This window comes from Embiotoca jacksoni, unplaced genomic scaffold (genome assembly GCF_022577435.1).
Source record: "Embiotoca jacksoni isolate LCO1_2020_lvr unplaced genomic scaffold, fEmbJac1.0.p SCAF_10, whole genome shotgun sequence".
NCBI lineage: Eukaryota > Metazoa > Chordata > Actinopteri > Embiotocidae > Embiotoca > Embiotoca jacksoni.
This window is the reverse complement of record NW_027185230.1, coordinates 3,432,761-3,459,627: the sequence shown is the minus strand read 5'-3', so window position 1 is coordinate 3,459,627 and position 26,867 is coordinate 3,432,761. Positions and strand designations below refer to the sequence as shown.

General features: G+C 41.4%; 1 protein-coding gene across 4 annotated transcripts in view; it reads left to right on the top strand.

Moving 5' to 3' along the window:
- The window catches only part of rxraa (retinoid X receptor, alpha a), a 104,675-nt gene that overhangs the window by 65,568 nt on the left and 12,240 nt on the right, over positions 1 to 26,867 (top strand). Inside the window, exons 4-6 of one of the 4 annotated variants that reach the window (XM_069162019.1) lie at positions 15,964 to 16,114; positions 18,028 to 18,207; positions 24,050 to 24,219. In XM_069162019.1, coding sequence (XP_069018120.1) covers positions 15,964 to 16,114; positions 18,028 to 18,207; positions 24,050 to 24,219 — 501 coding nt within the window. Of the gene's footprint in view, positions 1 to 15,954; positions 16,115 to 18,027; positions 18,208 to 24,034; positions 24,220 to 26,867 lie in introns of all 4 variants that reach the window. The other 3 variants (XM_069162001.1, XM_069162009.1, XM_069161994.1) reach the window with 3 other exon arrangements.

The window sequence follows — 26,867 nt, the reverse complement described above, 5'->3', positions numbered from 1 at the left end:
TATTGTTGAGCTTATATCTGCACCTTCTTAAAGAAAGTGTCCCAAATGTAATGGAGTTAAGAGCGGATTAGGGGCACTTTGAGAAAGCGGCCAGAATCTTTCATTGCTAGAAAGCCCCCCCACACTCACACCCCTCAGCCCCCCACCCCCATAAATCCAGTACTTCCATCTGTGCTGCTGTTTCTGTCCCACAGTGGCTTACTTTGTATGCAGGTTGGGTGTTTAGGTAGCAAGCTCAGTCTGCCTCATCTGAATCTATAAGCTTTAGTGTTTTTATAACTTCATAAGTATACAAATATAGCCTGTAAATACACAGCACATGTAATTATGGCTGTCATAAAAAAAAGTACCATGTGCTGTAGCAGTGCTGGTGTTTCTTTCTTTTTTTTCACTTGTCCTCATCACCTCCTGGCCAATGCTGCCAAATTTAATAGCAGTTTAAACAACACGTTGCAGCTGTGTCTGTCAGTGGTGACTGTGTTGATGCTGTATGTACAGTAATTACAGCACGTATCTAACTTGAGTTGTGGGTTATGGCTGGTTTCCAGTGTTTTAACAGTGCGGTATTGTTCTGAGTTCGCTGCAACAGGTGGTTTCGAGGTAGATGCTTCAAAGAGTCGACAGTTGCTGCTTCTCTTCTTATTACAGTGTTTGAGTTGTCAGACACTCATTTAGTGATGTCAGTTATGGCTTAGTATACAAATTAAACTAGTTCGGATGCAATTCCTCAATTTCATTATTGATAGCAAAACAATGATAATACAATGAACACAGTTTTCTGTAAAACCCTGTTTTCATCAAAGGGTTTCAGGATGGATTGGTTCGGGTTAGGGCGGGAAAATAAGCACCACCCTCTTCAAAGCTCCCCACCTGTTTCACAATGCCAGTCTGTGGTAAACACATTCAAATTTAAACAGTATCCCTTGTTAGTCAGTTAACCCCTCCTCATCTGACACCACACTGACATTGAACCACAATACTTTTTTTTTTTTTTCATTTTTGAGATTTTAGACTGCTTCATCTATTTTTTGTTTTATTAAAGCAACAGATGTAATCTAGTAGATGGACTGACTGTATTGCACCAGTAACATTTTCAGTCCCTCTATTTTGCATTTATGAGCGGCAGTACAGCAACCTTACACACGTTTATTAAAGAACATATATTATATTCTCTGGTAGTTCGCAAATAGGATATTTCAAAGTGTATTTGACAAGAATTAAAACTTCTTCCATAAAGATATTTTTTACATTATGACAAACTGTATCCCCTTATAAAGCGTCTATGTAAAACTACCTTATAGTGTTGAATATATGTTATAAACCATTTTTTTTAGATGTATTTGTTTACATCTTCTAAGTGCAAAGTAGGAGACTTTAAGTTTTGCTATTTACTTAAAGAAAAAATATTGAAAAAATATTTATACTCGATGTAAGGCACCAAAAAAAAAGTGATTTTAGTTGTTCTATGAAAACTCAGTGTAATACATGCCCCTGTTGAAACATATCCAACAGCACCCAGTCCCAAATGTCATGGGAGCGCCTCACAGTGAGCGTTTGCGTGACTGAGAGCGTGGAGTCCTTCAGACTGTTGCTCAGCGAGGGTGGAGAGCAGCAGTTGGATGTCAGAGCGTGGCTCAGAGGTTAAAGATGGTGGCACTGCCCCTGTGGTCGTGAGGCACGCCACTTCTGATGAGACGTGATTTGAGTCAGACGGCGTATGCCACTTACTCTTAACACTCAGCTGACTTGATTTTTTTCAGGAGCAGTTAACTGGAACGAGGTCACAGCTCAGCCTTTTCTCTACTTAACCGCCTAGTACAAGACCCTGCTTATGTTAAACACACACACACACACACACACACACACACGTTGCATAGGCATGGACACACACTTACTGACTTCACAAATTTGTATAAGCTGTCATTTTTATTCTTCCTAATTATTTTAAATGCACACAAAAGAAATAGCTATGCCTTGTTTATATTTCTTCCTTTCCTTACTTCTTATGTCATTTTAAACTATCTTCATTGTAACAACAGCTTGTTTACTATAAACTGCAGCGTCTTCTTCTACCAGGAAACATTTCATGCGTGGAACCATGCGATTCTGATGGATATCAGGCGGAACCACTCTGGTTCTGCCTTAAAAACGGTGTATTTTTCAATAAAAATATGGTAAAAATGAAAAGCAGTGAGTTTAAACCGTCCTCTACATCAAAGATGCAAATGACAACTTGATGAAAACCGGGGACAGGATGAACAAAAGTTCCATTCTTACAGGAATGTTGCATCCTCCGAAAGCCAAACCACATGTAAAGAGGGAGACAATCCTTTATCATCAGCCAATTCTTGCATCTCAAACAACAGTACTTCCCCTTTGGCTATGTCCTAAGCATCCGCACACACTGACAAACTGTGGCTATGTTTTTTTTGTCTTTTTTTGTCTTTTAAGGGAGAAACCTTTTGGTTTGTCATGCCTGTTCAGTGTCTCCTGGTTGTCTGCTGTGTGTATGGCTCAAGATCAGAAAAGCATCTGCATTCTTCTGAAGAAGGCCACACACTGTCAGCAATCATACTTTGACAAGACGAGTTTGGCTGTGACGTGAAATGCATACTTTGTCTTTTGTTGTGTGGTTGCTGCCGTTACGGGACTTGTCGTCTCTTTTTTTGTGGAGTCATATGAGGGGTGAGACGGCAAGACGGCAAGACATCTCCCCGGGTATCTGGTCCGGGGGCATTGCCAGGCCACAGCCACGCTCATTAGCATCAGACCCGCCGATGGTCGCGTCTGTGGCCGCGAACTCACTGACAACACAGACCATCCCTCGATCACAGACACCGCAACTCTCCAAGCAGCTGGAAGGGATTATACGCAAGGGTTGGAACACATTTTACACTTCCAGTGACAATGGCGAGAGTTGTCTGGCTGTTGCTCTTTGCAGAAAAACTGGTTCTTTATCATCGGACCACTGCCGGTTCCCAATTTCCATTTTGCGGCTCAGCCTGTCCCCCCTCTGGCTTCTGCGCTCTCCCACTGAAACCTCCCTGAGAATCCTAAACCAACAACAGGCCTCCAGTGTCTCGCAGTGCGCCTTCAAAACACACACAAAGCTCTCGTGGTTCTGGAGTCTTAACGCAGAAAAAAAAAAAAAAAAAACCACTAATGTGAACAAGGTGTGAAGGTTTTACAAGAAATGGAACATGCGCTTAATACGTTATAAATGAGCGGCGGCGGTGATGTCAACTGCTACTTTGGAATACGTCTTGTCCAGGCAAGCGTCGCTAAGGAGACCAAACCAAAACACAACACGCTTGAGAGAGAGAGAGAGAGAGACACAGAGAGAGAGAGACCTCAGTGTCTTCTTGTGTGGGACTAATAAAGGTCCATTTCTCTCCTCTTTGATGGACCTTGCTTTAGTCACTCTGCATGACATCATGGTTAAATGGACGCACAAAAGAGCTGTGTAGGATCCCAGGGGAATCATTAAGGCTCTCTAGTGTCAATCAACCCTCAAATGGATTGAGGAAAGTTTTTTTTTTTTTTTTTTTTTGAAGTCCGAGCTGTCTCCAGGTGGCAATTAGAAGCAGTTTTAGAGCTCACTTTTTTCCCTCGCGCTGTTATTTCAAGGAACTGTAACTAATGTGCAGATTTAATTTAGTTGTGCTTCACTTGAAGTTCAGCACACTGTTCTTAAGTTATTAGAAAACCTTGCTGTTCTTAGAGACCGGCCTTTATTTAGAGCACTAACCGTTTTACTGCATCTGTTCCATATTAAATCTGTTCCAGCAGTTCGGGGGCCAAATTCCTCGTCTGTCCCCTGCAAGGCTTTTATTCTGAAACACATGCAGGAAGTGTTTTGTTTAAAGAAGCTAAAATTGAAGAGAGTTGTGAAAGCAAAGGAAGCAGAATAAGAACACAACAGAATGTTTTTTAAAAAGAGAAACTCACAGCAACAGAGTAGTCAGTTGTGTTAACGGACATAACTCGGTAGAAATACGCACAGCTGTCACAATACAGGCAGGTTTCCTGTTTAATTTTTGCTGTTATTGCCGTTTCCGTTCGTAATTTTCTTTTTATTCACTGCTTTTTATTTTGCACACCCTTTTTTATGTTGCTCAGACATACTGCAGGCCATCATTTGAGAACGGACACCTTAAGTCCTGTGATATTGTTGTGGTCTGTGTTTGAGCTGACATGCGTGGAGGCCACACAGAAGGTGGCTGCTGTAAGGGATTGAAACTGTAACATTAGGTGTAAGTTTCACAGAACTGCCTTTTAATGCAGACTCTAGATTTTGTGGTTAGATGCCTCTGGGACACACACTTATTTTAAAGCTCGAAATAATCCCTTTAGGGCTTTAATTGCATCTCCTGGTGTGATCTTACAGCAACTCAACACTGTGTGGACAGACATGTATGTCTGGGAAATGGAATGACTAATTCCAATTTTGTCACTGCTCACACACCTGAAAACCTTGTAGTTGTGACAGGAAGTAGGTATTAGTCTTTTTTTTATCACAGTCATGTTCGTATTATTTGTCATTCATTTGTAATTTACTTAGTCGTATGTGTGAAGGTATGAACCTATAGATAGTTTACAAAACAATGCGAGATGCAGTAAAGCACAAACAGAACAGGCAAAAGTTTAGACTGTCCTCCAAAGATGTGATATTGGAGGCAGAAAAAACAGTTTACATCTTGGTTATCCTGCTGAAGTATCAGACGGATGCATTTTATGGCATTTATTACTGTCAAAATAGGCCTTCTCATTCATTACCAACTGGGCTACATCCACACCAACATTTTCTTTATTTTAAAACACATGGCTTCCCCTACATTTTCGCAGGAGGAAGTTTCATCAGCATCGGTGACAATACGGAGAGCTTGGAGATTGAACGTCAAACCTCATTCTGCCAGAATTTAGTGTTAATCACCCCCCACTTCCTGTTGAGGGAGTTGATCAGTTACTCAAATTCATTCATGAACTATCTGTTTACTTGTTAGTGGCCAGGAAAAGTACTCGTGAACCCAGTGGCTGTGTGACATGCTAATATCCAAGTAAAAAAATATCAGCCTGCTAAAAGCTTGATGACTTGGTGGATGTATCATCCCAGTATCTGCTGCATGGTGCACAATGGAAATACAAGTGAATGACTTCCAGGATGTGATTAATTCAATTCAATTTTATTTATATCGCGCCAAATCACAACACAGGTTATTTCATGGCACTTAACACATTAAAGTCCTTACAGCAAGACTTTACAATATTATAGAGAAACCCAACAATTCAACAATTCCCACATAAGCTAGGAGAGAAAAAAACTCCTCTTTAAGGGGGAAACCTCCGACAGAACCAGGCTCAGAGGTGGGCAGCCATCTGCCTCGACCGGTTGGGGTGAGAGGAGAGCAGAGAGAGAAAAGTACAGCATAGAGATAGAAGAGAAGAACTGTTGGTGGAGACGATAAGCGCAGGACAGAGACATGCAGCTCCATGACGGGACATCTGCAAAAGAAAGAACAGAAACCACACGAGCGAGGGAACTGAATGGAGACACAACAGATAATAAGAAGAAACTATGGGAGAGAAAAGGATGGTGAGGTATGAGTCAGTTAAAGAGTAGGAGGAAAGAAAAGAAGCTCAGCATGTAACGAGGTCCTCCAGCAGCATTGGCCTATAACAGCATAACTAAGGGTTGGTTCAGGTCTACCTGAGCCAGCCCTAACTATAAGCTTTATCAAAAAGCCAGTGAAGAGAAGCTAAAACTGGAGAAATATGATCTCTCTCGCTAAATCCCGTCAGTACTCTTTCTGCAGCATTTTGGATCAGCTGCAGGGTTTTTAATAATTTGGACATTACAATAATCTAGCCCAGAAGTAACAAACACATGAATGAGTTTTTCTGCGTCACGCTGAGGAAGGATTTTCCTGATTGTATTAATATTACGTAGATGAAAGAAGGCAGTTCTGGAGATTTGCTTTATATGGTGGCTAAAGGACAAATCCTCATCAAAGATGACTCCAAGGTTCCTCACAGTTTTGCTGTCATCTAGAGTAACTAAGTGATTACAGAAAGAGTTTCTGAGGTGTTTAGGACCAAGTACAATAACTTCTGTTTTGTCTGAATTTAGAAGCAGGACGTTTTTGGTCATCCAGGCCTTTATGTCTTTTAGACAGGCTTCAAGTTTTACTAACTGATTAGTTTCATCTGGTTTTATAGAAAGATACAGCTGAGTGTCATTAATCAAACTACTGCTGAATTCAATGGTGATTTGACACTTAAAATACCATTTGAACTACTGCTGGATTATGTGCTATTTGACAAAAGAAATACCACTCTGTTCTGTTCTGTTCTGGAGGACACGTAGAAAGCTGTGATGTATTACTTGGTGATAATGGAAGTAACTCCAGAATGAATCACTGGATGGCTCTTGTTTGACACAGAAAAAACATCTTCATTCATCTCTAAGTGGTACGTAACACAAAGAACGGTCGTTACAACGACTTGCTGGAGGACATCCCAGTGAATGCACAAGTCGAGTACCAAGAACTGTAAAAAGGAAACACTAATCACTTATTTGATCATGGGAATGGATGGTCAGTTAATTGCTGCAGGATGTAAAAAAAAAGAAAGTAACTAGCCAATTTACTACTGAATGAACACAAGCAAAAACAGGCTTATTATACAAAGTCACAGACGTTAACTAGGTTTTAAACTTATGAACCGTTTCCCCTGCGCATCGAGCTAGATGGATGCAAAATGCAGACAAATGAAGGGAAACACACTTTTGGGAAAACGCTTTGGGTTTGTTTGTATCCTGTTTATGCAGATGATTCATGGACAGAAAGCAAGCCATTCACAGTGCAGCGTCTATTCAAAATGTGGGTTTATTAGCACTATGTGTGCGTGGGACTACGTGGTTCTGATGAATACGTGTACCGATACATTTTCTGCAACCAGACAATGCTCCAGCTTCTTTTATTTGTAAGACTTAAAAGTATTCAAAAAATACTAAGTGCTGACACAAGTGTTTTAGAATAACTTCCCTACCATAATATCAGGAGCCATAACTGACTTAATGAGCCATGCGCAGTTTCACTGTATCAGCCACTGTACTTAGACATGCATAGCTTAATCTTTCAGACAAACATAGGCTACTGGTAAGATCAACCAGATATATGCAGGACATTTCCACTCTTAAGTTACACACCTACTAAAAAATAATGCAAAAGGTTTTATTTTGTATTTTCTCAGTGCATGAGGATGACTAGATGTTCATACTGTGTGTATCTGCATGATGAACATGTATTCTTATGTAAATAATAAAGACCAAAGGAAAAGGGAATATAGGTTATTAGGTGAGGTGTGTATGGAGGAGACTGAAAAGATCGTAAAGTTGGACAAGAGTGTGAAAGAGTGACTTGTTGTACGAGTTGCTATTTAACTTGTAGGCTGTACAGTGCCCACAGGAGCAGCAGCTTCCTTTTAAAAGGAAATACAAACTTAATATTTGTCTGGACTGTGTATGAAACACCATATAGCTTTTAATTTGAAACGGGGGCTTTTAATTTGAAACGGATGCAGGAAGTTGCAATATTTCACAAATGTACTTTTGATCAGACTCGCTCACCCACTCACTCAGTGACAGACACTCACATGTATAGGGATGATCACTGTATGCCAAAAACAGAAGCACACACTCCTGCATGCACACTTAAAATCCAGAAGCTCAAACATACGTGTACATATACAGTTTAAAAATACACATATGCGTGCATGCCGTAGACCCACCCCTCTGTGTGCACACACATTCTCATGGATGCCAAAAACACTTAGACAAACACATGCCCAGATCCTGCCATGCTGAGGTGAGACAACAGCTGAAAGTCACTCCGCGTATTCCCACTTCACTGCTGCAAGGCTTGTAGCTTTCATGCCACTGATAGTCTTAATATCCGTTTTTTTCCACTATAACAAAGGTTTCTGTCAAAACACACACACACACACACACACACACACACACACACACACACACACACACACACTCACACTCACACTCACTCAAACGAGCGCCAGCAGTGCTTGCGATGATTCATTTTATCTTTTGTGGCACAGCATGGGGTGAGTCTTGGAACCCTCCAAGCTGTCTAGAATAATGTCTGCTTCTACTAAATTCTTCCCACTGGGAGAGAGTACAGAGTGTTTTATTAGAGCTGAGTGACAACAATCATGGAGCTCTTTTACAATAAGGCATAGTAAGGAAAAGATTTATCAATAATTTACCAATGGCTAATAGATCATTTATGTATTTGCTAAATAAAACTATTAAAACACATCAATTGACGCCAGGTTTTGAGCCCATATGTAAGTGAGAGATCCCTTTCATTTCATTGGATTCTCTGCCAACATGCTTGAATGAGAACCTAATGTTTAAAACACAGACTCAATTGATTGCTGTGACGTTAAAAACCCTTCATAAATACAAGCTTGTGGTTTTGTTTCCACTCAAACTATATCACAAAGGCTCAAGCTCACAGCCAGCCAATCCAAACGTTCCCTTTAATTAAAACTGGAATGGCAGCTTGTTATTACATTATGTGAATATTGTAATGATTGATCAACCATCAATCAAGTGATGACTTTAGTTCTGTGTGATGTATAATTTTTTGTGCTAAAACAATATCATTTATTATTCCTCTTTCCTATTGTTACTATTATTATCTTTTCTTTTATCCCTGTTTAGTCTAAAAAATGAATATATAGAAGGAGTAAAACTGACAAATCTGGTGATATATGGATGATAACATTATTAAATCTTTCTTTATGCCTTTTGAGTTGACAAGATGAAAAACGACAATGTTTTTTTTTAAATGTAATGTTTTGATATCAGGGCAAAAACAAGTTTTAAGATGTAAAGATGAGGAAGGTCATTCTGCACATGCTGAAAGGGCAAGAATCCATCTTTCCTTCCTGCTTCCTCATCCTGAGCATGACTCACGTGATTTACAGTGAAATGACAAACCTATTTGCAGACCCCCAAGTTCAGCCACAAATAACTGTGATGAACCATTCTGTGCGCTGTATATGTTCTCACATCCCATGTCTGCCGATTTGCGGTGTGTGTGCGTGTGTGCCTGTGTGCGTGTGTGTGTGTGTGTGTGTGTGTGTGTGTGTGTGTGTGTGTGTGTGTGTGTGTGTGTGTGTTTTCAAACAGGTCTTTTTCAAACTGAAACCCAAATTCACTCTAATGGTTGTATTACTGTGAATATACCCTGAAGGCCTCAGAGGAGGAGTGTCCATCAACATACCTACAAGCATGAAAGCCAAACCCCCTCTTACCTCGCACACACACACACACACACACACACACACACACACACACACACACTGCAGTGCCGAGAAGAAAGTTCCTACTCATTCCTGCTATACTTTGCAGGACGGCTGAGATAAGTTTGCTTTTAGCAGGAAGTGATTGTCACAGGGTGTCAGAGGTGAAAGGGGACTGTGGGTTATCATGAGGTCACATCAAGACCTGATCCCTGTCCTCCCCTCTCAGGAGACAGCGGGTTTAGGCCTTGTCTCCTGTCAACAGATGTTTTATATCCTGTCTGCTCACACTTTTGCAGCAGTCGTATCTTTGGACAGTTTTAGTTTCTTGCCTTCAAGCAAAAATAAATTAAATTTACAAAAGTTAATAAGCAAAGCGTGTTGCAGTGAGCGCTACGTTTGTGAAGGATGAGATCTCTCCCGGTGGATTGTGAAGCAGAACGTTGTACTCCTGGTCATGTTGTGCTGCTGTTCGATGGGAAACCATGTGAAGGAATTCCGTGAGGCCGTTATGAAAGAATACTGTGAATATAACTTTGTCAGCGTTCAAGCAAGGTGCCCTTGAACTGGAAAGAAACTGAAGTTTCACATGAGGGTTGTGCGTCGAGGAGTGGTGCGCCACGATTTGACATCTCCTTTTGAAGTGTCTTTATGAGCAGACTATGCTCTGACTCTCTGAATCGAGCTAAGCCCATCTTAAGCAGAGGCCTCACTGTCTCGGCTCCTCTTTCCTTTTTGTCCTCTGCTCACTCGAGGGACGACGGCGCTCTTTATATTTTTCACCACCATGCGTGTTGTCATAGCATACTAATAGTTTGCAGGACCTGCTCTGCTGCCAAGATTATTCTCTCTATTAAAATTAATTAGGGCTGAGTGAGACACCAGAGCCAAACTGACTATTAACACTGACCTTTATAGGTTGTTGTTAGATTGATTATTATTTATTTCTTGTTTATTTTTGTTGCAATGAGGCATTCAGACCAAATTTGTAATAGTACCTATTTGTCATGAGATTGTGAATGGCTCTGTATTTATGATATATTTGCCTCTCTGAATGTAAATTTGTAAAAAAAAAAAAAGGTCTGTTTGATTTGATCCCTTTATGACTAGTTTTTGTAGACTGCGTGAATATATATGTAAAACAGGGTACCGACTCAATTGTTTTGGTCGTATCTTGCGTTGGAAAATGCCTTGTCATTCGGTACACTGCATCCACAACAACGCATTTTTGTTTGAAAACTTTGGCTTCCTTCACACAAGAGTAAATCTCATTGAGCCAATACAGTGTTTACCATACGCAGCCTCTACTCGTGCGGCAATGTTCATATTGATTGAATCACTCATTTTCAACAGATGTGTCTATAATCGTACATCAATGCACCTTATTTCAGTCTCTCCAAACTCATTTTTGTCCATGTACCCGAGTGCGCTGCAGTAACAGGAGGCTGCTCTGCATGCAGCTGGAAAGGGAGCGTCAATCCATAGCATTTGAGGCATTTACGGGACATCAGTCAATTGCAGTGTCAATCAATAACTATCATGTGAAGTATTTTAGTGGCATCTGTTTATTGTAGCTTCAGAAAACCACCACGGTTACTGTTGCTGTAGTGGTGTGATGTAATTATATTTTTCTTGAAATGTATTTGATCAAATTGGTATTGGGGAAAAAAGTACCAGTGTTGAAGTCAAGGTATCAGTAACTGTACCTGTATCAAACATTTTTGAACAAAACAAAGTTTAAATTAGCTTTGGAAAGATTGATTGTTAAGTTTGATGACAAAAAATTAAAAGAAAATTCTATTTCATAATTATCTTGTCACTTCAGTGACATGTTTGCTGCTCCTAGCCTCTTGAAAGAGAGCTTCTGCTGCTTTTCTCTTTTGTTGTTTTAACATATCTTTGGATTTTGGACTGCGTTGTTGTCAAAGAAAACAATATAAAGATGTCAACTTACGGCTCGGGGATCTTGAGATTTGCAGTTTGAGCGATCTCTTCTTTTGAATTTCTTGATGAAAAGTTGAGTAGAAAAATATTGGAAAGGTTCATTTAGAAGAACAATAAGTAACTGTTGCAACCCTAGCTTATAATATAAATGCAGTTTCACCCTGTACTGAGCATTACTTGCAATTTTAACCATAGTGTGTGTGTGTGTGTGTGTGTGTGTGTGTGTGTGTGTGTGTGTGTGTGTGTGTGTGTGTGTGTGTGTGTGTGTGTGTTTTTATGTTACCACTTCTACCAAAAATGTAGTTTCTACTAACTTTCTATAAGCTTTTATTGTATATATTTTGACCGATCCCGATGTCTGAAACGTGTTCCCGGAGCTCTTCATGGCTAAAAACCTGTTTGAGGAACTATTAATTCATCACCTTTTGCCGAATGCTGGACTCCTCCAGCAGCCTGCTGAAGCCAGCAGGTGGCACGGAACATATAATCACTTATATCAGTTTTGTGCAGAATTTGACACCCACAAGCAGACAGAGACCCCCGCACCGTACTGCATGTAGTAATCGAATGTCCTCCACAACATGTTACGTAACACCTGCAGCACACGAAACAGTGTTCGTCAGCCGCCCGTGTTGCACGTCGTACTGCGGGGAATCTTGTGTCCTACATTTCAAGTCCTTGATGTAAAATGCCCCTCGTTTGTTTCTCTCCTTTCGTCTGTAAAAGTTTGAAGTCGAGACCGTCTTCTCCTCAGACAGTAGCAAGGAGAGGTTTGTCGGTGGGGTTTCCCCAAAGCGGTGCGCCTGTACACACAGCTGGCATACCTCCCTGTGAAGGGTCACATGTATGTGCTGTTGGTGGGGGGGGCATGTATTCTATTTCCAGAACCAGTCCTGAGCCACTTTAATCCCCCCCGCCTTGTCTTTATCGCCAGGGGCGCAAGAGAAAGAAAGGCCCCCCTCCCTCCCTCCCGCCCCGCCTGCCCATCCCACCCCACCCTACCGTGGGGAGCAATGTTGCTGCGATTGAGTTGCAGGTTTACTGAAAATAGATTGCGAGAGGAAGAATCGTTTCTGTCAGGCAGACAGAGGGTTTGATAGGGCCGATCTCCGCCGAGGAGACAGTTCTGTTAGCGCTGCGCTACGGGGGGAAAGACTAGACACTGGTGTTTAACTGAGGTAAGACCTGTGGTGTGTGTGTTTGGGTGTGTATGGGTGTGGGTGGGAGGGGTGTGTGGGTGTGTGGGTGTGTGTGGGTGTGGGTGTGTGGGTGGGTGTGTGGGTGTGCGCATGTAGGTGAACATGCAGAGACGTGGAGGATGTGTGCTGCCACAGTGATGCAGCTTTGTTGGTCCCTTTTGCTCTAAAAAAAACAATCACCTACTTTGCTTTAGGAAAGGCTTTGTCAACATAGGAAGACATTGCCACCATAAAGTTAACAATAATTTGACGTGTGTTTCGTTAAAATACTGCAAAATGATTCTTGTTTGACTCCTAAATTACCACTTCAGTATGAACTCTGCAAAACTTTTCCTTTGATATTAAAAAGTAAATAGTGTGCACCTAGGAAGCTCTGCATGATAATAACCTAAGATTATTTTTCAAGGCTTAAGCTTTGTGTGTATGTTGCCTTCAGTGTGCATTTGTGTAAACGAGGTGTGAAGAGCAGGCCAGAGGTGGTTGCCCCGGGGGGGGGGGGGGGGCTGCACATTTTCCTTCAATGGAGAGTGTTAACCTTTTTTAACGCGCCGAACCCACCAGTGGATCCTTCATTCAAACCAACATACCACATAAGCTTTCATTTTGAAATTCAAGTCGGGTTCCCAAGTTCCCATGGCACCCCATATGTCACGCCGAATTCACTACAAATGTGGATAAAATGATGCACAAGACATCCAGAATTTTCAATTTGATGTGATGGTAAAGCGCCATGCTTTGGAATATTTCTTTCAATGGAAGCTTAGTATACAGTGGCTCCAAGCCAAATATATAAATATATATATATATATTTATATATATATATATATATATATATAAAATATATATATATATGGCATTGCTGACACTTTTACCAACTTTGAAGCTATTAAAGCAGAATAAAATTTTAGAGTGAGTTTCAAAAGGTGAAATGAGATACCAGGAGCCACAGCAGCTGGGTGTATACACTTTTTGTGCATGCCTGTGTGTATAGTGTCATATGCATATCCATGAATGCATGTGTATACTGCATATACATGCCTATTTGTTTGTACTTCTGTGTGTCAAGTCAGCTCCCACCTTTACAATACACAGCCAGTGTTACCTGCTGTAGGTGGAACGATGCTCCTCAGTTCTATTTGGGGACATTTGGATCTGTGGTTGTTGGACTTTGAACCATAACTAATGGCGCATTCAGGCAGCTGGGAATTGGGAAATGTCCCATTTGCCACAGTCCGACATTCCAGTTGAGAGCGTTCACATGATGACAACAAACAGGCCGCCCCATAAAATGTGCTTTATTTCTGCTGTCAGAACGCAGAGAAGTGACAAACAGCCTTGTCATCATCCATATAAATCAACACAGCGACAGATGGAACTCAGGAGGTCGAACGTGTCATTTCTACACGTTTTGGTTTTCTGCCGTTTTGACATGTGACGGGCTATGCTAACCAGGTCTGGCTATTTCACCCCGTTTCCGAAGCCAGTACATTTCTCTCTTCCACCACAAGAACTGCCGTATCAAGTGACGTCAAGCCTCTGACCTTTCAGAAACCTCTCACTTTCCTCGTGGGAGATTCCCAGTTTGACACGCATTCAGGGTTATTTTCCCTCTCGGAAGTCAGAACATTTCCACTTCCCAGTTGCTCATGAACGAGTCAGGATATCTCATCTGCTTTGGTTTTAGTCCGTAGCTTTTCAGTTCCCAGCTTCACAGATGTGTGATAATAAATAGCTGGAGCAGTCACATTCTCTGACACGAACATGCTCTGAGACATACACCAATATACATTTCTCCCTTTCGAGATTATTTGGATGATTAATTAATCTGTTCATAATTTTAGTGGACAGAAAGTCAGAAACTAGTGAATAATACCCGTCTTGATTTCCCACAGCTCAAAATGTTTTAACTTGACAAATAACAAGCGATAAATAACTTTGTCCCACTGCTAATTGGTACTGCTACAGTCTGCTGCACTGTAATTGCTCAGCTTTGTTGTGTGTCAGATTTTATACCATTGTTTGTGTTATGTGTCGTTACACATTGGAATTACAAAGTATTCATGTGCAATTTCTTGAGAAGTAATTGGAATAATTTGAATAATATCCAATTACAAAAGCAGCCGATAATTGCAGCTGCAGAGTTAATAAATGAATGTTCTCTGTGTGGAGTGGAGGAACCACCTGCCAACATCCACATACGCCGAGAGGCTATTTGGTTTGTGTACAGTGTGTCTGAGGAGCAGCGTTGTTTGCTGTGAGGTGTGTTTCTCCATGACCTTCCACGGCGTTGCTAATGCGCTCCGTCAGATGGCTGCGACCTCGGCGCGGGATGCGTTTTATAATGACACAACAAGTTTTGTCGTTTCGTTATGAGAGGAAAGAAGTTCTTCTGCTTCGCCCGATCCCAGCAGACGGAGACAGACTTGCTCTGCAACAGCGTGAGCTCGGTTTGGAGCCAAGAAAGTGTTATGAGCCCGCATGAGCCGGTGTGGCCGCTCTGCCAACTCTGCTCTGTCTCACCCCTCTGTTGCAGGTGTGTTTGTGGAGATTCCACTTGTCTGGCTCTATTCAAACACCCCCCCCCCCCCACCACCACACACACACACACACACACATATCTTTGTAACGTCAAAGTACTTTTTGCCCGGTTGAGCAGATTAGTGCGTCTACTTTTCAATTTGTTTCCTTATGGTGGTGCTAATGGTCGGCTTGCTTCTGTTCCATCCAGTGCATTCTGTGTTTTAAGATAATTCATATCCGGCCCCGCAAAGTTTATCTCCTCTGGAAACAGCATGTAGCTCGTTATAATAATTAGCCTCCCCTTGTTCTTCACTTTTAGCAGAAGGCGAAGAGAGGTCACTTTGGAATGAGTTTTTTTTTTTTTTTTTTTTTTTTTTATCAAAGCTCTCCTTCAGAGAGAGAGGCAGACGGCAATTGAAGCTCGACTTAAGGCTGCAGTTGCAGCGCCGTTAAAACAAATGCTGTCTCTTTATTCCGCTGTACTGTTAAATTTTGCAGCGGAGTTATGCTAGCGCTGAACATTTCGGAGCCAGCGGGGCTTGTTGAGAGCATGAATAAAAGAGTTCCTGGGGTTGAGTGGTGCAGGATCCTGCTGTGCCAGATTTAGATCTGGAACAGAGGGGAACTGAAGGGAGGAGAGAGACGAGAGGGAGCAATGAAAGAGGTCCTGTTGGTACTGCTGACCATCTGCATTGAATATCAGCAGTCATCATATCCTATTCACTTTGTGCTTTTAGCAAATTGTTCAGCACACTCTGCATGACATAACTGCGCTCATATTTAATGTCACTGTTTGTGTGTGTAACCAAACCTTGTCTCTCCTTAGCATAGCTGCCCCTCGTTCAAGACTTAATGTCATCGGCTAAACTATGTGACAGGGCTTTATGCGCCGGGGTGTGTGATGTTGCCAGTCCTGATTTGAGGCGGCTGCTTTTTGACCTGTCGGCGTGTGTGTTTGGGTGTGTTGATGTTCCAGCTGAACTCGCCGATGAACTCGGTCAGCAGTACGGAGGACATTAAGCCCCCGCTGGGTCTCAACGGCGTGATGAAGGTGCCCGCCCAGCCCTCGGGCACGATGCTGTCGCTCACCAAACACATCTGCGCCATCTGCGGTGATCGCTCCTCAGGTGAGTGACATCACACTTTCTGCAACGGAAGTATTTCACAATGTTTAACTTCTTTTTTTTTTTTTTTAAATCTGTAACAACTAAAGTTCATTTCACTTGAGATGACTGTTTAAAAGTGTGCACGAGTCAAACCCTAACCAGAAAGTCCTGGGAACTTTATGTATAATTTCGATTGCACAAGACTCTATAATCAACAAATGAAAAGAAAGCAGGACTACACGGCATCTTGGTCAACGGCACTAAGAAACCAACAAAGATGAACTCTGGTCAGAGAACAGCCCCGCGGACCGCCCTGGCAGAACCACACACTGCAGCTTCTTGCAGTGGGAGATCTTCCTGGAGGGACAACAGTCAGTGGAATTATTCACAAAGCTGGGATAAATGGCAGCGAGGCCAAAAAGAAGCCGCTCGTGAGGAGAAGGATACGAAGGCACATGAAAGACACTACTGAGGCAAACGATCGCATGTTTGGATGAAACCGAGTCTCAGTTCAGCTTCTGCTGAAACAGAGAGGCGCTATGTTTGAGGGCAACCATGCACGGCTCATCAGTGACCACGGAGCATACCTACCAGGAAAATACAGGCACATGTTGAAAAAGAGCAAATTTCACAAGCGCTGCGTTTTCATAATTACGGTTACAAAACAACAGTGAAAGTACAGACACTCACATAGGGATATAAAGATACTTTCTGTAGTGTTTCAAACGTTTTCTTAGTACATAGTGAATGGGTCACGTCGGTATCACTGTGATGATATCGTTTTTAAATGAAGTCAATTAAATGTTGAACCTTTTGACATCTTTGTGAAGCAAGTTCAGTTCACATGTAACTTTTAGAGATGTCAACTATTAAAAAGCATATATGTGTGATATTTGACTACAAAGGACAAAAAAAAATACATTTAAGTTCATGTGACACCCTTAATTTCCTTAATATTTAGTCCCAAGTTCAAACTGGCTCACGTAACTCTGTAGCGTCTAAAAATTAGCATTAGTATCAATTCTTGGAAATTTTTTGGCCTTTCTCAGAACACATGCTCACTCCAAGGTTCACTTAATCACCGACTATCATTTCATCGAGAACAAGCTTCACCACTTAAACCACAAGAGCATTTAACCTCTGGTTAACCGTTTGCCCAGGGAAGTGACTCACACAGCAGTCTTCTTTGCAGAGTCTTCTTAAGCTTCTTTACTTTTTTTTTTTCTTCCACACATCCAACAAATAAGTCTGTGTTTCAATGTTTTTTTTGGGATAACCATGAAAACTTTTTAGCCCCGGGATGAAGGTGGATGTCTAATTCATTGGACAGTTTTGACTGTCATCCTGCGTCATTGGTGCTGCTTGCACCCGAGGGGGAAAATCAAAACAATGTTTAATAGCAAGTCATGCTTCATTTAGTTGTGCTCGTAGGCTTTATTTATCTTCTCTGGTGGTCTGAGCAGCAAAGAGCTAACAAAGAAACAATCTGAGCACCACTGGAAAATGCAAATGGACTCCATCCATTATAAATAACAAAAAAAAAAGAGCTGTTCGGAGCAGGGGAAAGACAACATGCTATGTGAAGAGTAACACAAATCCACGGGGCTTGCCTTCAGTAAATCCTTCATTTTATTTTCCTTTGCCACAGCAGTGTAACCCCCGAACACAGAGTCTGTTCACTTTAATAGATCTTTGATCATAATTTCTTTTGTTCCCTCAAAAACTGGCAAGAAAAATGTCACCGTGATCTCAGCAGGAAAACCTGTTAATGAAGCACTCAATGATGTCTCGGGGTTTCAGACAAATTACTACATGGCAGTAATGCACAAATAGCAAGAAAAGCAACTGGCAGCAAATATTTGACTCTAACCACTGTCACCGACAAAATATCTGAAAATATTAGACAAACCTTGTCTCTCTTTCCTCTCCCTCAGGTAAACACTACGGCGTGTACAGCTGTGAGGGCTGCAAAGGCTTCTTCAAAAGGACCGTGCGCAAAGACCTGACCTACACCTGTCGCGACAACAAAGACTGCATGATCGATAAACGCCAGAGGAACCGCTGTCAGTACTGTCGCTACCAGAAGTGTCTAGCCATGGGCATGAAGAGAGAAGGTACAGCACATACCGTTGAGGATAAAGTCCCACTTACCCATTTCCCTCACTTCTGTACTAATCCACATACAGCACACATTTAAACCAAGAGGAGGGGGTTCAATTTGGAAGTCGGTAGCATTATAGTACAGCCAGCAGCGGTATAGGTACGGTATTTTGGTGACCAATGACACGGAGTAACTCACAACCGAGACTTTATTTGGCAGTGTGCTCCAAGCTATTCTGAATTTGGTGTGTTCTTAAACTGCTCTTAAATTTGACACTGTGCAGATGCTACAATATTCACTGTAACTACTGGGTTCATCAACGGAAAGTCTGCAAGACACCGTAGAAGTCGCCTTTATAAAAAGTGTGGTACTTCCTTCAGTTGCAAATCTTACAGTTTTCCAACGTTAAAAAAATAAGGTTAAAATTGTTTGATCTATACTGGGCAAGCTTCAACTGATGCAGAGCTAAAGAGGCTAAATGTATCATATCACATTAAAGTTAGATGAAGCCCCTTTTCACATACAAATACAATTTTAGAGAGGCTACAGTGATTAAAACGACTCTTCTTCCAGCACTACTTTGGATATAACGTGTTGATATGTTGCGTGTGGAAGCAGAGTGAGGGTCTGAGAGCAGGCAGGCCTCTGAGACTCCGCTGATGCAGACTGGATAAAAACACAACAATAGAGCTGTGTGAACTGCTGCTGCCGTTGCGTCATGGAAGTCGCCATTTGTACTCTAACTAATTTTGTATATACTTGGAGTTTGTGTGGAACAGCCTACCTAGTTATTGTAAACAGGCTTGTTTTCTCAAACAAACATACGAAACACGAGATGGTTTGCGTGCTTATGTTGCAAGTTATTCGATGCTCAAAATTTAATCAAAGTGCTCAAATTGGATAATGTCCTGTAATTGTAGAGCACAGTGAAAAATTTGGACCACATTCCTCAAATTATAGGCCAGTGATTGTATGCACACACTTCTCCTGCCCTTTTTAAAAAGATACAGGGATTTAATTGTCTACATCGGGAGACCACATACAGTTTACAGCTTGTAAATCAAACCCAGTTCATTGTTAGAGCCTGATTCATAATGGATTATTGGGGCCAATCACAAAAAAATATTTGGATATCAATATCTCGGCCAAAATTCATTATGTATATGTTATATATATATACATATAAACACACATTTGTTTTCAGTGATCCCTCCAATGTAGTTATTACAGGCCTTTAACACAGAGCTATGTAATGGAGGCAGGACCTTTAACAGTCAATTATCCACACTTACATCAGTGCTCTCAAACAGTTAACTTGTTTTAATTAATTCTAAATAAGTATAAAAAACAAAAATAGAATATTTTTAAATGTATCCTGAACTTTTTCTGCATCATGTTCTGTAAAAAAGTTGTCATGTTGACCGACATACACCGACACCAATATATCTGTGACAGGCCGATATCTGCTAATTAAATCGGCTGGTTGATATGCAAGTCAGGCTCTCATCATTACGGCCTGAACAACCACTACTTTTAGTCCCCATGTAAACATTGTCAGAGTGCTGTAACAAATACATAAAGAGGCTTTATGTCATTTTTAGGATCCATTCCAGTGCACCTAACTACACTGAACAGCTTATTGATAACGAACACTGCATGTTTCTGCATCAATTCCAGTTTGTGATTAATGATTGACAGTCAGGTAACATATCCTCCCAGAGTGGACAGCAAGGCCGTCAGTAAATCATCCATTTATTCAATAATTATTCAAAATGCATCAAACAACATGACACTGGAGTTTATAAAGTGACTCGGTAACATTGACATGATTTATTTTGACCAAGTCCATCCCAGCTACAGATCCTACGAGTTTCCATGACGCTGAAGAAATATTCATCCAGCGTCTCCCTGCAAATAACTTACATTTTTTTGTTGATGAGGGACTGATACATGTGAAGTTTCTTAGTCAGTTGAAATTGAACTTCTGATGAATACTTTCTGATGCGAGTAGCGAACATTTCTACGAGGTTCAGTTAGTTTAACATACTTAGCATGCTACCCAGAAGCAGACAGTAATGCATGTCTCTGAAATATGAATTTACCGGCAGATAATGTGGTTGTAGATACGTTACCTTCAAACCTTTGCCAACCAACAGTTGTTCTGCACAAATCCAATCCTCAGCACGTGCATGAATGAAACTTAAACACTAAATCATGTTTGATTGTTTTTTTCATTTTCTTAAATCAGGAGAGCTCACCGATCCAAGACTGACTCACGAAGTGATGAGACTGTTTCAGTTAGGTGGCAGCTGAGCATTTAACCTTAGAAACTGAACTTACTACTGAACTGAAGATAGTCAGAAACGGCACTAAACATTGTGGTGGTCTGAACAGTGATGCGTTCACTTACTGATAAATGAACTGAATTGTATTTGACTGATGATCGTTGAGGTAAAAAGTGAACAGACTGCATAGTCTGTGACTACAAATCTTGAATTTAAACTATTTGAATCAGTAATTTGTCATTCCGCGTCATTTTATTAAATAATCTTTAGCCTGTTTAAATGAAGAAACTAACATCACATTTCCGTCACTCACATCTCTTAGCAATCTCCGAGGTCTTGCTCATCTGTGAGACATCTAAGCTTATACACTCTCCAGGAGAGCCGTCCGAAGTTGACCAAGTTCTTTTCTTATCCGTTACTGGAGCATTGAGGGGAACTGGTATTTTTGGGATTGTTAATTTTTACATATAGTGACTCCACGATGTTGAGATCAGATCTCTGTGGCAGCGAACTATCTGTAGCAGGACACCTTTCTCTTCTTGATAGGTCTTTACGACACGGACTTCATGCGAGGGGTCATTTTCATGCCGCAGAGTGAATTTCCGACCATTCAAGTCCTCCAAAAGATCACGTTTAACCACACTCATCTGGACTTCAGGGTGGACCAAGGTACCACGGGTTCTGAGTTCAGGGCTTTGGTGTTTGAAGGGAAGTCAGGTTGATACATCTTTGGTGTGCTGCACTCGGTTCCCTCGGCCAACCACTACGTTTCCCGTCTTCAGCTTTGTCCATATCTTTGGGCTTCTGCTTAAAAGCTTTGACAGCATATCTGGAAACATCCGCCTGCTGAAAAAGACACTGCAACAGGATGACCACTTGTTGCTGTGGTGGAAGAATTTTACTTGAGACTGTAATGTTGTCAGCAAGGTCACCTTTTTAGTATCACTATCCATTTTCTATTCCCTCTACACACCTGTGTCTGTTACAGCTCTTGATTGTGGTTCAACATAAATATATTGTTGTTGTTTCTGTAACAGCATACAAATATGTCAGTTAAATATTTAATGATTTGCAAAATAAGTGTTTGGAAATCTGATATTTCCTATTGACAAACCAATACAGGATATAAACAATAGACAACTGTTTTATGAATTATCTAAAGTCACTCACTTTTAATACCGCCTTTAAAGACTGAAACATTTGCACACACACACAGTCCCTTTTGATGGATTGCTTGATGTATTGCTTCCTTTTCATATTCTTTCAGTGAAGGCGACTGGCTGGAAGGACCGCCTCCACTGAAAATGCTTTTCATTGTTTGATGATGATTGTTACTCCCTCCAGTCTTAAAGAGCGACCATGAACAAACATTGAGTGGGAAAATGTTATTTTGTGACTCACTATGGATCCGTACAGTAAAGCACCTCCGGAGAGTGATTACAGTGTGGTTAATGGACGGGAGGAGTGTTGCTGTGTGAGGGGAAGAAAAACAGTCGGTGAGGTGTGAATTTTAACACTCCTCCAAGGTGTTAAAAATATTATCACTCTCATTCGTGTTCATAAACACTCTTTCGCACATTGAACAAATCAATCACTGCCTGTCACAGTAACCATGGTTGCCAAATAGAGAGTGCGTTAATTAGACTGGTTTAGTAAAGCTAGGAGAACTGACAATGCGAAGATGGTCGCAGACCAGGTGTGTGTACGATGCCGGCTCGTTGCTGAACAAGAAGAATGCCTGCTGTTCTTTGGCGATAATTACATTTAGGAAGCTGTTCTATCTGAGGCCAGTTTATCTTGACCTTAACTTGGCCTCCCCTCCTTTCCCTCTCACTTTTATTTATGTCATTGTTGGGCTCTTTATTCCTTTCAAGGATATTATCATTTACTGCGTTTTGCCTCACTCACAGTGCTGCCTAAGCCTCCCCCTGCACCCCGAGGGCTGTGGTTAGAGAACAAGGCAGCAGTAGCCCAAAAGGCTAAGCGAATCCACAGAAAAACAGGATTAAATGAATTTATGCTCTCCCAGTCAGAAGAGGAGAGGAAGAAGAGGGGGGAGAATAAAGCTAACATGATTTCAGCCCTCCTCACCTCTGCCTGACTCCAACACAAGTATTTTACCCTTGGGCTGACCTCCACCGCCAGACAGCAGTTCCTCTAAAGTGGGGCCCCTTTCCCGCTCCGACTCCAACAACCCCGGCTTCCCTTTCCCCCCACAACAAGACCACGGCCTCTCTGATTCAGGACTTGGAATAGAAAGCAGAGTAGGGGAAACTTAAGAAGCCAGATCATCCTACAAACCCCAGTGTGTTTGATATATGTGTGTGTGTGTGTGTGTGTGTGTGTGTGTGTGTGTGTGTGTGTGAGAACACAACTCTCCAGGTGTGTATATAAACCGTTATACTGACTGTACATTTCCAAAAGTCCTTTATCATACAACACATTAGGTCAAAAACGTTTTTATTAATCTAGTGGTTGGAAGAAAAACTTATAAAAAAAAAAAAAAGCCACATTCTTTCTTCTGTGGTGTCTTAAATAAGTAAATTACAGCCTTTAGAAAAGACAAAACACACTCGGGCATCTTTTTCATTCTCAGTTGAGGGTGGACGTGCGGTTTATTTTGCCTTGGCCACAGTGAGTCTCGGTGTGCTCTGCACACAAACCGTTTCCTGTGTCTACTAGCCAAGCCAATCAGATGACAGAACCAGCACGGCTGTGCTTAAATCTGTTTTTATACAAGACAAATTCTTCATTGATTCGTGTTCAGGCTTTTTTTTATAAGATGTTCTGTCTGAGTGACAGGCCAGACACTATCTATTTGTCTATAAATTATTTGTGTACAAAAGGAGCTGTCAGTTTGAAGTACATGGAAAAAACACATCTCTTCAATAAGGAAACTGGAAGAGGTCCTTGAACATTTCCACTCTGCCACATTGCTCATAATCCTGAAGTCCAAGGTCATTATATATTCCATTTGCACTGTCGAGGCAATTATTGATGATTGAACTCTCTTGGTTATGTTTACTGGCACAATACAGAGGGTCATGCACTATTCACTGGCTTCCCAAAACACACTTAATGGCTGACACAAAAACACACACTCAAGCAAGCGCATGCATACTGTATGGCACATCTGTACAATTCCAAACAAGGACCGGCGATACAGTCACTTTACTACTGAAATCTGGACATTTTGTTTTCACAAAATCACTAAGAATTCAAGCGTTTAATCGAAGGGACGATTCAGCATTGAAAGCAGGCTTAGCAAAATATTGGTCTAGATGTTTTTTTTTCACTAGCTTGTTGCTAACGTTGCCTGCCTCTTGGTGTTGGGCTTGTAGCTCGCAGCTGCCTGCTGCTGCTGTAAAATTTAACTATTAATGATTGAAGCAGTGACACTGAACCAAACTGTAAATGTGCTGCAAAACCATAACAATTGTTAAACCCTAATCTGGAAGTAATCAACACCATGTCGATTCTGACTCTTTCATGTAACACACATGTGCTCTTTAACACATGCTGACATTGTAAAACAGCAGTAGTGACCGGAACCAGTTTTGTTACATGCAGCCGTTCAGGAGGAGCGCCAGCGAGCCAAGGACAGGAATGAGAACGAGGTGGAGTCCACCAGCTGCGCCAACGAGGACATGCCCGTGGAGAAGATCCTGGAAGCTGAGCAGGCGGTGGAACCCAAAACCGAGACCTACATCGAGACCAACCTTGGCGTGCCATCCAACTCGGTGAGTAGGCATTTTTTTATATATATATATACGTTATTTGCCAAACACTTAGACACTAGATTCTACAACAAGTCATCATTCTGTGTGCATATTTGTGGCTACACATACACACAATGAGTGATTTGTTTAGTTACCCCAAGGCTGGTGGAAGAGTGTTTTCTTTCTCTAGACACTGATCTCCTGTCTTACCCATTTAAATACTAAGTTCTGATTGTGTTCATTAAAATTATACACCTCAAACAGTTCAAACCTAGTTTTTATGAACAATCACTGCTGTACCTAATTTAGTGTGAAAGTGTAAGTGCAAATAGCCACTAAGGCGTCAGTGCTTGCTTTGTTTTACATGTGAAAATGGACTACAAGCAAACTGCGTGGCAATTTGTTTAGGTACAACAACAAAAAAACTCTAAGGTGTCCTGAACAAAAACTATATATATGTAAATGGACGTAGTTCCTGCATGGGTCTGAAGCCAATGCAAAAGTTCACCAAAGTGCAATACCACCAAAAAAAAAGCACTGCTTCCACTAAACTAACATCCAAAAATCATCAACTTTCCTCATGAAACACAAAATCAATACATTTTCTTTACAAGTCATTATTGTCTCATTTGCTGAATTCTCTCCTTCTGATCAGTCTTCTTGTTGTTCTTCTGAAAATAATTCCCTAATCACTTACATATTAGCCCTCAGAAGGAAGTCATGTTTGGGGGGTCTAGTGTTCTCGGTCAGATTCACCCCTTGTTCCTCCCCCGCTTATCCAAATATGGTCATTTCTGGCTCCAAAAAAACAAGATGGCGATTGCCAAAATGACAGTCTCTGTTCTTTATATTGGCAGTTCACAAACCAATGTGCGACATCAGGGTGGGTTGCTCCTGACAAAGACTTTCTTTCTTTCTTACTGTCTGTCTGTCTTCTGCCATTTCATCATTTGTGTGGCAAATTGAACAGTTTCACTGTTTGAAAATTTAAAAAATGGCAACAGGTCCAATGAGGCTTAATTACTGCCATGTTAAAAGCACTCTTAAAATACATCCAGCATACTTAATACCATGGAAGAACTTAATGCCTTATTTTGTACTAATGTAAAATGATATCATACTCGCGTCAACGGCCATCAATCAAGCCGTGACTGTGTCCGACAGTGCTGCCAGCAAATCTTAGAGAAAACCAAACATTAATGTATTTCAGATTTGTCACTCATGACTTTTATTTTAGACTCTTCTGTTTTCCAAAACCTTACTGGAGCTGTTCCACCTTTGTCCACGAGTTCTTTTAATTTTTTTCCATCTGCGAGTAGTTTCTGTATCTCATTTTTGTGCTGTGGAGTCCAGAAAGAGCTCACTTACAAGTCAGGTCAGATTAATCTGCATGTACATGTGCTGTATGAGAGTGAACTTGCTTTTCATTGTAAAAAAGGTTTAGAATACATCAAGCTTGTGGTTGTTTTTGTTGTAGAGTCAAGAGCTGACACTGTGCTCCCTGCTGGTAGAGATATTCATGAATATCAGAGATGAGCACTGCTTGTCCTTTTTCTTTTTACTTGGTCCCTTTGGAGTTGATAGGTTATAGTCCAGAGCACTGGTTTACCTGTTTACCTTACATCAGCTCCTTCAATCAGCTGTGAGTTTCCTCATCTATCCATCCCATCAGTATCAACTGGGTACTATGGGCTGTCTTTGACAGAGTAGACTAAGAGTGATGAACAATGCAAGACTGTTTCTGAAAGCATCCCACAAAGCCTCAGCTTTCTCAGGAATTCTGCTGAAAGATGGGAAACAGAGGAGCAGCGCAGCAGCCTACCAAAAGGAAGGCAGGCTGAGACTGAGCGGGGGAGACGGAAGAGGGAGGGCTTCTTCTGGGATTCATCTGCTTCAGGGAAGGGAAATGTCCTGTGAGGTAAAGCTAGAAATGCAAAGGCTGTTATGTGAGTAAATGGGAGCTATTTGTTTTTTTGGGGGGGGATGGAAATATAGGAGATGAGCATGGAAATCAGGGAGAGGGAGAAGGAGTGGGGACTCACCGGGGAACGGCTGGCAGCCCAGACACGCTAATGCACTGAGTGTGTGTATGGACTCAGCCGTGGTGGGTCCCTCGATGGCCTGCTGCCTGCCCAACACCAACAGGATGTTTTGTGAGGGACTTCAGTAGAGATGAAAACGGCACTGATGAGCTGCACTGGGATGGGAAAGGTATTACTGATCAACTCTAAGTGAAATCATATCGAGATCATATTGAAAAAAGTTTGAAATGAAATGTCGTTCATGACAGTGAGAGAATTCACTGGATAGAATCCGTTAGATTATGTACATTTACATGACGATGTTGCCACAGCTTCATCTGGCTTAGTTTGTTTGTGCAGCTTATTGTTTCCAACCACCTGCAAAAAAGTACGTGTCTTCTGATGATCACCATGCCATACATCCAGTGGAAATTCCAGGAAGCTCCTCCTCAGAGCTGAGAAACAGTCAAGCGCATCCCCCAATGTACTTGCAATGCCTTATACTTGTTGTTGCCTCCAATACATTTGATTATATAGTCTATTAAGAAAGTCAGATTACCAAATTCACAATATACACTTTTTTTAATTGCACATTATTGCAGTGCAGATGATTTGGGTTTCATATCACAAGAGTTTTGGATGCTTGCC